This window comes from Haliotis rubra, unplaced genomic scaffold (genome assembly GCF_003918875.1).
Source record: "Haliotis rubra isolate DU_JTF1 unplaced genomic scaffold, ASM391887v1 Scf616, whole genome shotgun sequence".
Classification (NCBI taxonomy): Eukaryota; Metazoa; Mollusca; class Gastropoda; order Lepetellida; family Haliotidae; genus Haliotis; species Haliotis rubra.
In genome coordinates this window covers 355,695-371,962 of record NW_025767320.1, presented here as the reverse complement: position 1 = coordinate 371,962, position 16,268 = coordinate 355,695, and the positions used below count along the sequence as shown (strand labels likewise).

General features: G+C 40.4%; 1 protein-coding gene across 3 annotated transcripts in view; it reads right to left on the bottom strand.

Moving 5' to 3' along the window:
- Positions 1-7,149, bottom strand: part of LOC124256066 (influenza virus NS1A-binding protein homolog A-like) — a 49,725-nt gene extending 42,576 nt beyond the window's left edge. The window contains exon 1 of one of the 3 annotated variants that reach the window (XM_046689996.1): positions 7,024-7,149. In XM_046689996.1, coding sequence (XP_046545952.1) covers positions 7,024-7,082 — 59 coding nt within the window. In that variant the 5' untranslated portion in view covers positions 7,083-7,149. Of the gene's footprint in view, positions 1-1,890; positions 1,954-4,293; positions 4,453-7,023 lie in introns of those variants that run through there. The other 2 variants (XM_046689997.1, XM_046689998.1) reach the window with 2 other exon arrangements.
- Positions 7,150-16,268: the final 9,119 nt, after the last annotated feature.

Here is a 16,268-nt window from a genome sequence, read left to right as displayed (position 1 = left end):
TGACCTTTAAGCTGACAAGTATAACTCAGGCCCACTGCCATACATCCTGTTGATTGATAGGAAGCCGTGAAATGTCAGCCAAGCTAGATGTGTATCCCACCGAACAATGAAACGTCTGTAGGACATACCTCAAGGTGACTTCCCACCTCTACATCACATCAACTATCTGGCAATATTAAAGACAGCTTCTTTGAACTTACTACGCCATTTCGGCGAGGTTATCATGGCGGAATGCCCAGATTGTGTTACCATGTGAGAGTGTTTAACACTACTGACATAACATACCAGCTGATAACTTCCTCATGACTTGTCTCATCCTCACTTAGACAGGGCCATATATACTACAGTCTGTTTGATTTCATTTTAGACCGATGAATTGCTCACTAACACAAAATGTAATAATTGCAACAAAACCAAATTTAGCACAGTTACATGAAATCCACAGACCACTCTGATGATTTGTCTCATAATTTTGGAAACCTGAATAACAAAGTTGCTTAACAAACCATCATTATTTTGTTGTCAGTTTTCGCTATTTGTTACGAAGGGGGACCACTTGCTGGTAGATCAGCCAGGTAATCAACAAGCATGTGAAGTGAAATTTCAATTTCACACGTACAACTCGCTTCACCTGACTGTTCTACCTGCAAGTGGCCCTCCCTCATAAGAAAAAGCGAAAAGCGACAAGAAAATAATGATTGTTTGTAAAACAACTTTTTTATTTGGGCGTACAAAATTTTGAGACAAATCATCAGAGTTGGTCTGTCAATTCCATGTGACTGTGCAAAATTTGGTTTTATTGTAATCATTACAGTTTGTGTTAGTGAACAATTCATTGGTCTCAAATGAAACCAAACGGACTATTGAGGGAAAACAACTATTGCCATAGTGATAGTCTTGCAACATACTATTACGACCAACTATTGCAATAGTTTTTTACTCCCTGAATTGTATCATTTGATGTCATTTCCCAAATGAATGTATAGTTTATATAAATCATAAACAAATTAAAGTAGTTTCAGTCTCTTTTAATAACTGATAAGAAACTTCAAGTAAACAGTTAAAACTCAATGAAGCTGCAAGTCTACACCCAGACATCCTGTATTTTGCGCTGCGCATTTATCAACGGAAGTCAATTATTAAACTGTCGATAGTCACACATACTATCGATGCATTGATAGTTTTTTGTTTCTAATTTTGATTAATTGCTATCAGAGAGTCAACAACTGCAATCCATCGATAGTTTTGCTATCAGAGACTCAACAACTGCAATCCATCGTTAGTTTTGATGCAACATCACAGCCCTAATATATACATTCCACCATTATACCTTGCACCTTGTAGGGATGCAGTGCACAAGACAGTGAAAAAGACATTTGAGTCTCCAAGGGAAAGAGAAGAGATTTTATTCCTCCCCCATTGAAGATATCACTGTTTCATAATTTTACAATGTTATTACACATTGTGTAATAGCATCATGCGATGCCGTACGTATGACGTCAAAGTGATTTACAGTTATGACGTCACAATGCTAATACCTCTGTCACAAAAGAATTAGGCCTTGCTTGACTCACGGAAAGCTGAGAGTCATCACACTTGTTGAATTCTTAGGAAAGAAGTACTTTGCTCAAAATTGCTTTTGCTCGTTATATACCAAACCATTCACTTGTTTCATAAATATGGTATTACACTGGACATCGTTTAGTATTCTCTATGAATCCAATTATCATACAATTTTTGAATTGATACAAGTAATTTAGACTTACAGGTGACTGTTGAAAGTTCTCTAAAACCAAATATACACATTTAATTAGCTATCCTGGGACAGATGGAACCCTCCACTGTGTTGCCTGAGACAGACCAAGATAGCTGCTAGAGTTAATCACCCACCTTGCCGGACACATGCTTGCTGTTGAAGGTCCTAGAGTGGTGTGAACACCAAATGAATGTCTGAGACGTTAACAGATTGTGAACATGATGACATCATGCTCAAAGTTCTCATGGCCTTGACCCTTACACGTGATCCTTATCGCTTGATCTTTCAGTTTTATATAACATACCTGTCTCACTTATCACAACTGGCATTTGCCATGTTCAACTTTGGCCTACATAAGCTGTACTAAATCTTTGTTTACCAATCACAAAGAAAATGTTATCTAACGTTACCTGTGTTGATGCTAGGCTTGATAGTGGGACTTATACCAGTCATTCCCAGATAGCATTCAGACGTTGGCCCAACGTTGGCAATGGTTTTGCCAACATTGCCAACGTGGGGCAAATGTCCAAATGCTAACTGGGTTGTTCCAAAGTGCGAGTGGGAACAGTATTTCACATTTTCAGTCAGTTAATTATAGTAATAAGTGGGTGAGTGAGTGAGTTGGGTTTTGCGCCAGTTTGAACAGTATCCCAGTTAAATCACAGCATGTAAGTTTAATGTAGGAGTGAGTGAGTGAGTGAGTTTGGTTTTACGCCGCTCTTAGCAATATTCCAGCAATATCAAAGCAGGGACACCTGAAATGGACTCCACACATTATACTAAAGAAGAAATCGAACCCGGGTCTCCGATATGAAAACCAAGTGAAGCATGCCAAATGTAGTCACCCATGCATCCCCATATATGACCTGGATCCCCCAAATTATAGTCCCCCCTTGGATTTGGAAAATGGATCCAATTACCTGCTCATGATTTGCCCGTTTTTTAGTCAAACTTGTATCTGATGGCAGTTGTTGACCTAGTCTGTCTCACAATCCCTGAACCACATTAATTTCCCTACTGCCAAGCCCTCTCTGCAGGGCTAAAGCCCTAAATAAAGCAAGTCTAGATTTCCTCTGAATCTCTGGTCTCCCTAGGGCTCCTTTTCAATATAAATGGGCTTGTTTGTTACTATCAAAATTATATATATTCAGAGGCTAAGTCTTAGTCTATTGTTGACCCTAAATCTACATTTGTGTCAACGTTTACAAGAAGAATGACAGTATTGTTTGTTGTTTGGTAAATGTTTCTAACTACGGTCAGCCATAGTTAAGTGGTATTACAGCAGTCTGGAAACGACTGAGTGTTGACCACACAATCCAATAAAAAACACAATCCATGGCATCGTCTCTATGACAAGCAAAGTTTATTGCAGACTGTCCCAACCCTGAAGACCTGTTGACTACTAACCAGTAAGGGGTTGTGGGGTAGCCTGGTGGGAAAAGTGTTCGCTCACCATGCTGATGAGCCTGGTTTGATCCCCATTTCAGGTGTCCCCCAGCCGTGTTATTACTAAAATACTGCCCAAAGTGGCTTAAAACCTCACTCACTCACTTAATAAAGCTCATTAAAATCAGAGCTTTTACTTGAACACAATGCCCCTTAATGCGAGGCATTGTAGCATTGTCTGAAGTTTCTGATCAGCCAATCAGTGCACTTAAATTGGTTTTCAGTAAAAATGAGCTCAGCCTTCAGACCTGATTTTTATATTCTTATTACGAACTGGTGGATTAATGCATTGATGGATTAACAAACTGTCCAGACGCTCACAGTACCTTTCAGTTTGAAAGACGCTCACAGTACCTTTCAGTTTGAAATTCACATAAACTACTGTTATAACCATTATATATTTTCTGACACGATGACAACCATAACATTTGAACAATTGTTAATAAGTTATTGCTAAATCCATATCCAATCTTGCCATCCTCTTGACACCACTGAAATATTTATGAGACGCCGGTCCGAATGAGGGGGTGGGCATCGTCCCCTTTTGACCATGTCAACGACCTTAGCGAGTCACGTGACCAAATATGCGCGGTCAAGTAAACAAACACAATAGAGACGATAATGGTGGACGTATAGTCGATACGATCTTGAAATATAGCAGTGTATGGTGAATAGACACACACACCCATGTCTTATGCTAGAGTCTCGTGCAATGTAGGCCATCCACGAGGTGCAAGTTGCATCACACGATGCATAGCCAACTCATATTCCCGCCACGAGTGATGAAATCTATCACTTCCGCGATTTCAATACTTATTTGTAACCCTTTCAAATCAAGAGAAAACAATTCAAAAGGACACTCGTGGCGCTATGTCGCCATTGACGGCATGGGAGAGCTCACGAGCTACGAGATCGCGTGTAGGTGAGAGAAGGTTCGCGCGGCATGTTTTTACCAACCCTCTCGCACGTGGAAAGGCTGGCAACGCGCGGATACACACAGTGCGTGATTTTTCTTGACATTCAGCTATTAGAAAAGGTTATGATCAAATTAAAAGATGTGACATTCAAAGATTCAGAACGAATGAACTAACCTTGTTTGATTAATTTCCATTGTCTGTCACAAAAGATGGTTCATCACGTCTTCTACGGCGAGCGTTTTTCTCTCACAGTTCTCCAAATACATGCGAAGGGTGACGTCATGCTGCAAAGCTTGACTGGTATTGGCTAGCGAGGGTTGGTTGGAGCACTTGCCTAGACTGTCATCTTGTCTTCACACGTTCATAATATTGAATGAATAATCTTGTAACGTGTAATTGTTTTGATACGTAGATGATTGTTTAGCTTAGACCTAACCTAATTATCATATGAACACATTGAGGGAACGTTTCTACTGCCTAGATTTAACCTGATGCCCCTAGCTATAGTGTTAATGTATTCATAATGTCATGTCGTTTCTGGACAAAGCATATTAAATACAGTTTAGTTTGTGTTTCCATGTAACCGGATTAAGGTGTGTTTCGGGCATCATGGAATCTCGTGACATGACAATATTTTATTTATTGAAATATATATTAAGGTGGGAGGATGTTTACAGAATCAAGCCTCACATATGCGACTAGCCTATTATGACTCTTGTTCTACTTTTACGTGTGACTGTCCATAGCACAATGTAGAAGTTCCCTGCTAAATTGTGAAAATATGATAAACTATCTCATTATCTAAAGATCGTAAGATTTCATTTTAGACTAATTTCACAAGAATGCAATAAAACAATAACAAAAACAAAACAAAAAACAAAACAAAAACAACAGAAAAGGAGGTGTTTGCTGAGCATATAAATAGATAAAATCATTCCTCGTCTCTTCTGGTTGGTTGGTTGGTTTATTGTTTAATGCCGCACTTGACAATATTCCAGCGATATGGCGGCGGTCTGTACATAATCGAGTCTGGACCAGACAATCCAGTGATCAACAGCATGAGTATCGATCTACGCAATTGGGATACGATGACATGTGTCAACCAAGTCAGCGAGCCTGACCACCACCCGATCCCGCTAGTCACCTCTAACGACAAGCATGGGTTACTGAAGATCAATTCTAACCCGGACCTTCACGGGTCTAATCTGGACCTGCATAGGCCTGTATCCAAAAGGGTGTAGGAGTATTGATACATTCTTATACCAGTTTAATCAACTGAGACTCCAGTTTGTCATGAAAAGATCCAACGTTGCTCAAAGCTTGAATTGTTTTTCCATAAAAGTTAACTTTCTGTATTATAATCGTTATATTTATTTATTTCAAAATATTTAAATTTAATATCGTAAAATTGGTCGGATCAGTCTTCTAATAGAAATATCACAAAATACCACGAGCAGAAGGTGAATTCAACTTTGTTTAGTTTGCCTATTCAGATATGCGCTCCAGTCTTATTCGATAATGGGTCACGCACAGTGTCCGAAATAGCCACTGGCCCGCAAGCCCGTGGCTAATACAAATCCAGTCGGGCCAGAAAACCTCCACAGTCACTGGCCCGACTGGCTAGTGAATTTTCATGTGGTAATTTTGCAAATATGTCGCTCTCTCTGACTTGTAAAGCTATAAAACACTTTGAAATCATGCACTATTATGGCCTGATAAACATGTTCACTATATTAGCAGCTTAATGATGAAACCCGTGCCATGCCGACAATATCTTATTCTCATCTATTTTTGTAATCTTTTGCTTAGTTTTTACATTCAAATTTTGGGCTAGTTAATTATTTTGTTGACTAGTAACTTTCAGGTTTAGCTAGCTCGACTGGCTAGCAAAAGTTGGAAACCATTTCGCACACTGGTCACGCGTAAGGCCCGGGTTCGATTCCCCACATGGTAACAATGTGTGATGCCCATTTCTGGTGTCCCCCGCCATGATATTGCTGGAATATTGCTAAAACCCAACTCACTCACTCACTATTCCACAATGTTTCCAACTGACTGACAAATTGTTTTCATTATTTTCAGTAACAAACCTACTTTTTAATATCTGTAGAGAGCTTGCATAACACGTATTCCTCGATTGAATGAAACGTAAACCCTTTTTCAAAGAAATACCTGTTGTATAGCAACATCTTGTATTGAATGCATCGTCTTGCCTACGATAAATACCGTCATACATTGTCAAAGTACAATTTAGTGATGTTTGTAATCAGGACCCCTGCGAAACAGTGACTACCACGCTCTGTACCTGCACATAGAGCCGGTGGCCCATGTGCGTGCAAAAACATTTCAGAAGTCTCGTGCTAACGGACAAGCGTGAATGTTCGCTGTGTAGTGGGCTACAAACTCAATCGGGTTTTTTTCGAATGGGATAGAAACACATGGCTTTCATGGGAATTTAAACATGTGTTTGAGTGGAAATTACATATAGATAACCCTGTACAATGGAATGTTTTGCAAATATTCTGTTTTGAGGCAAGAAACAGAGAAATAACACTATTACGTAATAACAATGTCCCCGCTTGTTAAATGACGTCATGTTATCTGTGGATGACGTAGAAACGTGTTACATGCATTAACTTTGTGTTTCTTGATACTACAAATATACACATGTATGTTAAATTGGTTTATACGTTATCCGAAAACGTGAGATAATCTGTATACCTTATACATTTACCACCCGATTTTATTAATAATGTTAATTAGCAGAATAAATGTGGAAAATAGAACAAAATAGAAATAACAAAAATAATTGACCTATTCATCTCGTTATCAGATAGACGAAAACACATTAAAGATTACAAGCCACTTAATACAGACACATAAACACATGGTTTCAATACTCACTGTTTGTAACCGTTCACATACATAGATCTCAAGGTTCCATGAATACCTGTCCACACCATCAGTTTAGTGACTGTCTTCGTTCAAGTTCATCTTATTTATACCCGGTCGGGGCGTTTGTTTTGCGTATACTATGACTGTGCTGGTTGCGGGGCTTGTTCATATCAGATATATTACATGTTAGCTACGTGTGGCTCGTAAACTGTTTTTGAATGGACAGACAGAATGGTGTTGACGTTCGCGTCCCGAATACTGGCTTATGTTGTTCATACATAATTTTTGAGCGTGACAGGTTCAGGTTATGTGACAGATTTCATCTCATCGGTGACAGGCCGGGAAAGCCACATTTCAAAAATGACTATTGCCGGGAAGGCCATATTTCAGTTACATGGCTGTAGCCGGTAAAGCCACATTTCCAATAGATTAATTAATTAATGGATTACCGTAACCGGTAAAAGAGTGTCCCCATGTATAATATTGTTTTCACAAGAAACGAATAATCGTTCTTACTCACAAGAGAGAGTAGGGAAGGAACAAGAGCTATCTTCTAGGTGAGTGATGCGTTGTTGGCTAAAATATGAACATCTAAAGAGATAATGGAATTCATCCCCAGTTAACTGCGAGTTACAAAGGTTACAAAGGTTACATACTCTTCTTTTCTTGCGAGATTCGTCCATCTCCCACTTTCTATTGGCAATTTACGGTTAGATGTTTTAAGATATACAAATAGGTTTCCAAATATTTTCAGATAGCTGTAAGTATTTGTCGAGTTAAGGTGAGTTTTTAAAAATCTTATAATATTGTCCTTTAGATGAATTATTCATTTCACTGGTCCACGATTGTAAAAACTGTTCTTTCAGGATTGATTCAGATTTTGATATGATCCAGGATTGAGTACAATGAAATGGGGTTTACAAATACATCCGGTAAATGTTTCACGTGATTTAGCCAGGGAGCATCATCCATAATATAATCTAGCATGAAAGCTGCTGTTTTGTTGTTTGGATGGGAAAATTTCAATTTGCACCAATACGTAATTAACCGTTTAGAGATTAGGAGCTGAATAGGTTGTCTTCCAAGTTCTCCATAAACCATAAAGTTCGGGGTGTTATATCTAACACCGGTAGCTAATTTAAGATGAACACGTTCAATTATGTGATATTATTATATGTAATATACCTATTAGTATATAATATTGTGCTAAACATAGAAACAAAACCTGTTGTGATCTGAATAAAATTATGAGGAAACATGTCTTGTTTTGTTGAATACGGTTACGCGTTTGAATCACTAAGCATGCTTTGACAGCATAGCCAGGAGAGACACATTCCATGTTCACGCAACCGTAACTATTGCCTGGAGAGCCACATCAATTCAGGCTATCTGTTTCGAAAATGTGGCTCTCCCGGCCTGTAACCATTTTATCCCTCCTTAAGCAATCTGTTTGTTTTGGATTTATTTTTTTGAGGTGTGGGGATGGTGGTGGTGGTGGTGGTGTGTGTGTGTGTGTGTGTGTGTGTGTGTGTGTGTGTGTGTGTGTGTGTGTGTGTGTGTGTGTGTGTGTGTGTGTGTGTGTGTGTGTGTGTGTGTGTGTGTGTGTGTGTGTGTGTGTGTGTGTGTGTTTGTTGTTTTTGGGTGTGGGTTTTTTTTTGTTGCGAATTTTAATTGTATGGATTAATTGAATTTTCATTTTAGCAGTTGGTAAGGGATTGGATCAGAAAATCAAACATAACTCGCCACGAGTGATAGCAATATCACGATAGAAGCCACCGAGATTAGTCTTCACTCATTGTATCCCTGAGTAGAATTGAACCCTAGCTATCGGCGTGAACGGCTTACGCTTTAACCACCGGGCTACCTACCGCCATAGGTGGATCATGGACAGCCCTCAGCCTATTTGTTTTTTGTTTAGCGTTCTCTCGGCAGCAGTAAGTCTTTAACAAAGACGAATTATGATCTTTGGTCGCTGGTTCGACCCCCCGGGGCGCGCTATACCAATATGTGTTAATTGTTGTTGCCCTAACTTGTATACATTCGGAGTTAAAACGTTTCGATATTAGCAATTGTCAATACTGATATGAACAGAACATGCAACTAACTTTACCAGCTATTCGCAATCCTGAATTACCTATGACCGGACGCTGGTCAATACATGCCAAAGACATTGGCAAACACGATGTATTTACAATGAAATGCATTTCGTTATTTTTCGTTGAATGAGAACATCAAACAAAGCAGGAAGGAATCAATACCCATGATATTTTACAAACATTACGGTGCGGAGTGGTAGCCTAGTGGCTAAAGCGTTCGCTCGTCACGCCGAAGACCCGGGTTCGATTTCCCACATGAATACAATATGTGAAGCCCATTTCTGCTGTCCCTTGCCGTGATATTGCTAGAATATTGCTAACAGCGGCTAAACCTAAAGTCACTCACTCACTACAAACATTACACTAAGTGAACACATGAAAAAGTCACACGTAGACAGTTTATTGAACGTAGGTCTCAGTAAAACACTTGTGACATGTTCACTGGCGACTAAATCGAAGATGTATTTCGCTTGTGTAGTTCAGGTGGCGTTGTCATGGCAACGGACATAAAACAAAATTAGTCGTCAGGTGGGAGTTGTACAAGATATATTTGATTAGCTTCGGCAGGTGTTTTTATATGCCACAGACATACGTGAAATTAGCGCAGAGATTCCCGAGTAGATAGTTTGTTGAGGTTTGGGTTTATTTTGGTACATAATTACTACCACAGGATAAAAACGTTGCTCATGAAACACGGGTTTCGTATGTACTAGACGTCATTTGGACCCTGTTTCATTGGGGGCCGGTCATTGATTGCTATAAAGAGGGTCATTGTGATTCAGAGGAAGGTTCACCTCAATTGTCACTGTGGATGAGGGTCATATCAAATGATACACATATTTGTGGAGGCCATGAAAGTAACAAAGAATTTACATTATAAAACCCCACTGTTTTTTCATTTCGTCTTTCAGGGTCGGGTCATGAATGAATTAAGACTCGTGAAGATCCGGGTTAGAATTGGTCTTCAACAGCGCTTGTCGTAAGACTAACGGGATCGGGTGGTCAGGCTCGCTGACTTGATTGACACATGTCATCGTATCCCATTTGCGGAGATTGATGATCATGCTGTTGATCACTGGATTGTCTGGTCCAGACTCAATTATTTACAGACCACCGCAATATAAATGGAACATTGCCGAGTGCGGCGTAAAACAACTAACCAACCAACCAACCAAATGAATTAACAAGAACAACGGGACAGGCATCCCATAATATGACAAGCTTTAGGAGGGTGATTATTTAAAGTATAGCCGTGACCTAAAGTCTTTTGACATCCGTGTAACAAACGACCAGTCCCATATTAACATAATATCAACTGAATTTGGAAAAGGCAGCGTGTCAGTTTAAATCCTTTCCGTCATTGACATATTTAAACTCGATTTTCTTAGTATTATGTTTAAATCACTGTCTGAAACTTCTCAATCGAGTTTACAATACATCGGAAAAGTTACGATTTGTTCATCATCAGGAAAATGAAAGAGCTGAAGCGCTGGTCTACTGTCTAGTATCGTTAAAATGCAATTTAACAATAGATGTCTACTAATGTTTTCATGTTTATCTACCAGGACGACGACATGTGACCTCCCTGCTTGGATGAGTGACAACCAGGTGATTGAGGAAAAAACATCATACACGTCACGGGGCATTATTGCGCATGCGTGATTTTCAAGGTTAACCGTGATACACTTGTGTCAGGTTTGAGATATCCAGTCGATCGATGAACAGACATACATTGTTCTTTAGTGTTTAAACTGACACTAACCTATAGCTAATATATTTATATGTTTGCTGGGGGCGGTGGGGTAGCATCGTGGTTAAAGCGTTCGCTCGTCACGCTGAAGACCCGGGTTCGGTTCCCACATGGGTACAATGTGTGAAGCCCCCGCGTGATATTGCTGGAATATTGCTAAAAAAATCGAACTCACTCACTCACTATATGTTTGCTGTATAAGCATCACCAACTGCGATCGAGTTTGTTGATTTCGAATATTATTTACAGTGAACAACGTTTATTACTAACACGCTTATAACGATCTGACGGTACTACGATCTGCTTTTTCCTACATATTTTAGTCGAATACGTATATCGAACTGGGGACGTTGGAGTGCGTTTAGCTTAAAGCCACCTTTTGCAATATTCCAGCAATATCACGGCGGGGGACAGCAGCCATGGGCTTCAGAAATTGTACTCATGTGGTGAGTCGAACCCGGTTCCTCGGCGCGACGAGCGAACGCTCAGACCACTAAGCTACTCAACCGCCCCTATATAAAAAGAGACACACATCCAGCAACATAAGTACAAGTATTACAAACACTGTCAAACACCGCTGTGGCGAAGTTAAAGGGATCTACGTAAATACTTCGAGATATCCAAGATTCGACACGAAAGTAGTTCAATCAACAAAGTCCAATCAATAAATATTCCAGCTAAATATATATTCCGGTCTGTAAGTAATCGAGTCCGGACTACACAATCCAGTGATCAACAGTATGAACATCGATCTACGCAATTGGGATACGATGACATGTGTCAACCAATCAGCGAGCCTGACCACCCGATCCCGTTAGTTGCTTTTTACGCCAAGCATGGGTTACTGAAGATCAATTCTAATCCGGATCTTCACGGGTCCAATCAAGAAAGAACGCGAAAGGACCAAGCTTTTTCCTTCCAGGCTACCGTCCAACACATCAGATCTCACAACAGTGTTTCGTGTTCATGATAAACTTAACTCTTTAGCACCTTTATCAGCTAGGCCTCTGTCAAGTTAGATTATATAATTCTGTGGAGATTGCGTCACAATAGAGACTTTATCGGTGGACAATGGTATCTTAGTTAAGTGAGTGGATGTCCTATCTGGTAACTGTAGAATAACGCTCAGTCTTACTTTAACAGGGGGTGGTGGGGTAGCCTAGTGGTTAAAGCGTTCGCTCGTCACGCCAAAGACCCGGGTTCGATTCCCCACATGGGTACAGTGTGTGAAGCCCATTTCTGGTGTCCCCGACGTGATATTGCTGGAATATTGTTAAAAGCGGCGTAAAACTAAACTCACTCACTATTTTAACAGAAACACAAAACTCCATTTAAATTGAAAAGGATCCCCACTAGTGTAGAAGATTCCAGATGAAAATCTAGACTTGCTTCATTTGTCGTAATAGCATCAAACTATGGGATGGGCGGAGGGCAAATGCTATTGTTCAGGAACTAGGAGGTTGACTTGGTTTAACGCACAGATACTTCTTGTCTGCAAGTTTTCTGACAAAACGTAAATAACCTGAGACGCCTGATTTGTTAGAAGTGAGTGAGTTTAGTTTTACGCCGCTTTTTGAAATATTCCACCAGAAGGCCACCAGCTAGAAATGGGCTTCACACGTTGTACCCATGTGGGGGATCAAACCGGGTTTTCGGCGTGACGAGCGAACGCTTTAACCACAAGGCTAAGTACCCAACTGCCCGGATGTGCTATGTGTACCAGAAATGGGTTCAACACATGATTTGGTAACAGGCGGGCTGGAATTAAAACATTACTTATAAATAAATGTATTACTGTCTGATATATACAACCACTTCTGTTACATATCATCAACCCGTGCAGATCCGGGTTAGAATTGATCGTCAGTAACCCATGCTTGTAAGAGGCGACTAACGGGATAGGGTCAGACTCGTTGACTTGGTTGACACATGTCATCGGCGTAGATCGATGCTCATGTTGTTGATGACTGGATTGTCTGGTCCAAACTCAAATCTACAGACCGCCGCCATATAGCTGGAATATTGCTGAGTGCGGCGTAAAACTAAACTGACTCAGTCACTCAGTCACTCACTCACACATATTCAACGTAGCAATGAACATGGTTGCTGTTCAACGCCGCACTCAACAATATTCTTCTAGGCATATAACGGAAATCCGTAAATAATCGGGTCTTGGTTAGGATACGATGAAATGCATCAACCATTTACCGAGCCTGACCTCCCAATCCTGTTGTAGTTGTCACTTAAGACAAACATGGTTGTGTGGGCCAGTTAGAGTGAGTGAGTATGGTTTCACGCCGCTTTTAGCAATATTAATATTATAGCCGGGGACACCACAAACGGTCTTCAAACATTGGACCTATGTGGGGAATCGAACCGGGTCTTCGGCGTGACGAGCGAACGCTTTAACCACCAGACTACCCCACCGCCCCTGGGTCAGTTAGACCAACACTTAGTCGCTGAAGATATATATATATATATATATAATTTTGAAAGTAACAAATAAACCCATTATATTGAAAAAGAACCCCAGTGAATCTAGACTTGCTTCATTTAGGGCTTTAGCATTGCAGGGAGGGCTAGGCAATAGGGAAAATAATGTGGCTCAGGGACTGTGAGACAGACTACATTGCAGGGAGGGCTAGGCAATAGGGAAAATAATGTGGCTCAGGGACTGTGAGACAGACTACATTGCAGGGAGGGCTAGGCAGTAGGGGAAATAATGTGGTTCAGGGACTGTGAGACAGACTACATTGCAGGGAGGGCTAGGGAGTAAGGAAAATAATATGGTTCAGGGACTGTGAGACAGACTACATTGCAGGGAGGGCTAGGCAGTAGGGAAAATAATGTGGTTCAGGGACTGTGAGACAGACTACATTGCAGGGAGGGCTAGGCAGTAGGGAAAATAATGTGGTTCAGGGACTGTGAGACAGGCTACATTGAAGGGAGGGCTAGGCAGTAGGGAAAATAATGTGGCTCAGGGACTGTGAGACACACTACATTGCAGGGAGGGCTAGGCAGACAGACTACATTGCAGGGAGGGCTAGGCAGTAGGGAAAATAATATGGTTCAGGGACTGTGAGACAGACTACATTGCAGGGAGGGCTAGGCAGTAGGGAAAATAATGTGGTTCAGGGACTGTGAGACAGACTATGGGGCAGTCTATGTCCTAGATATTCTCGGATATTTTGAATAACTGCATAATAGTGGTGTAACGATTCATCGATAGTATCGATGTTTGCGTCGTCAACTACGCGATACGAGTGCATCGATACTAAACGTTTAGGCAATATATCAGGATATCTATATCGCAAGGGTCCACGATACATCGATGTATCGCCTCAAGAGACGATATATTCCGATACAACTTAAATACTACTTAAAGTTGTAAGGGGTATTGCATTAGGAATAGGAAGGGAGTATCTTTGAAATTCTTCTGAATATTAAAACAAATTGAACCTTATAGGAATTTGTTTGTGTTTGCTATCTTTGTTACATGAACAAAGGAGATGGTGTATAAGTCAAAGAGTGTGAACATTTTACAAACTCTGTGAACTGTAGAATACTTGTCTTCAAATATGCAGATATGGTTTAGTTGTTTGACAAATAACACCATTTATGGACAACTATGAACGATGTCTTAGCTTTGTTAAGAAAGAGAACAAAGAGAAGATAAAATTTAGAAAGCATACTCAAGAGTTTTTTTCAGTGATTCTGAATTCTGGTATAAATTACACTGAATGGTTTGTGAAAGCATTGGTGCAGAAACACAACTTTCCAAGGGAAACTTCAGTTTCAAACTTATATATATTAGATCAAGGTCTACTGGATATGTTTGACTGTACTTTCTTAAGCATTAAATACTGAAACTTTATTAGATGAACAGCCTTTTAAGTGTATGTGTGTGAATATATCACAAGTTCTGCTGTATAACAAATAAAGTTTCAGTCATTTTATCTATCATATATGCTCTGTTATTAGAAATTGTAAAGTATCGGGATATGTATCGTATCTCCACCATTGTATCGTGATGATAATCGTCTCTCAGGTTCCTTGCCAATACTTTCATGATATATCGTCTCGCCTCATTAAACTGGTATCGGGATATATTATCTCGCCACTTAGGCAACGATATTCAGCTCTACAGTGTATAATGGCACTACACTGACTGACTGAGTTTGGTTTTACGCCGCTTTTAGCAATATTCCAGCAATATCACGGCGGGGACACCAGAAATGGGCTTCACACATTGTACCCATGTGGGAAATCGAACCCGGGTCTTTGGCGTGACGAGCGAACGCTTTAACCACTAGGCTACCCCACAGCCGTAATGGCACTATATACAACAAGTACTCTTCATGACAATATTTCAGTGTCCTGTAGGTACTACAGAAACACGGTCTTGTATTACATACCAAACCCTATAACGTGAAAAACAAACACCTACGAATCCAACATAAACATATAAATACATGTTTACAAGAAAGTGAGATGGGCGCTAAAATGAATTAATTCGTATTTTTTTTAATGTACCGAAATAGGTCGTTTTGAGCTTTCGTCGGCCACCTGAAGCGGTAATGGTGGTTACATCACCAGTGAATCCCATCCACCTCTTATATATTTATAGCTCCCCGTTTCGACAAAATAAACATTTCGTGACGCGAAGCTCTACATGCGTTGACACTATACCTTGGTACAAATACACCCCGGACACGATACGTCACAAGGAAGTCCGGTTGTACTTTAGAGTAGCCTGTTATCACAAAGTCAACACTTCCCCCACTACCCATCGTACAAGAAGCAGACATAACCTGTCTCCGGTAACCTTGTCTGTATATCGGGAGACTACATCGTCATGTGATACCTCAGATCTGTGGGTTCATTGTGTAGACATGTGTTTCCCGGGTATACGGCTGTGAGAAAAGACTTGTTCAATACTGCGAACACCCGATTACTAGGGTCTTTGTGTGCATGCTACTTGAGCTGAATGCATTTCGGGGTGTATATAGGTTAAACTTGTATCAGATCAACTAGACAAACACTGTCATGGGTACATGTTATATACTGTGTAGGACCTTGGAGAACGATTCAATGTTTGTTTGAAGAAACAGCTGAACTCAGATTAGGGAGAAGGAAACATTGTGTCTGTTATTAGGCCTAAATATTGCAGACACTAGCTAAATTCTGTGACTCTTGTTGTGGAAATGACAATGGCGCTTATATATGGGCTTCTAACATTAATGGATATGTCACTTGTAGCAGACACCGACATACATGATATGTGTAGGAGTGACACGTACATGACACGTGGAGCAGTGACACGTACATGACACGTGGAACAATGACACCAACGTGACACGTGTACCAGTGACATGTGCATGACACGTGGAGCATTTACAACATGACAC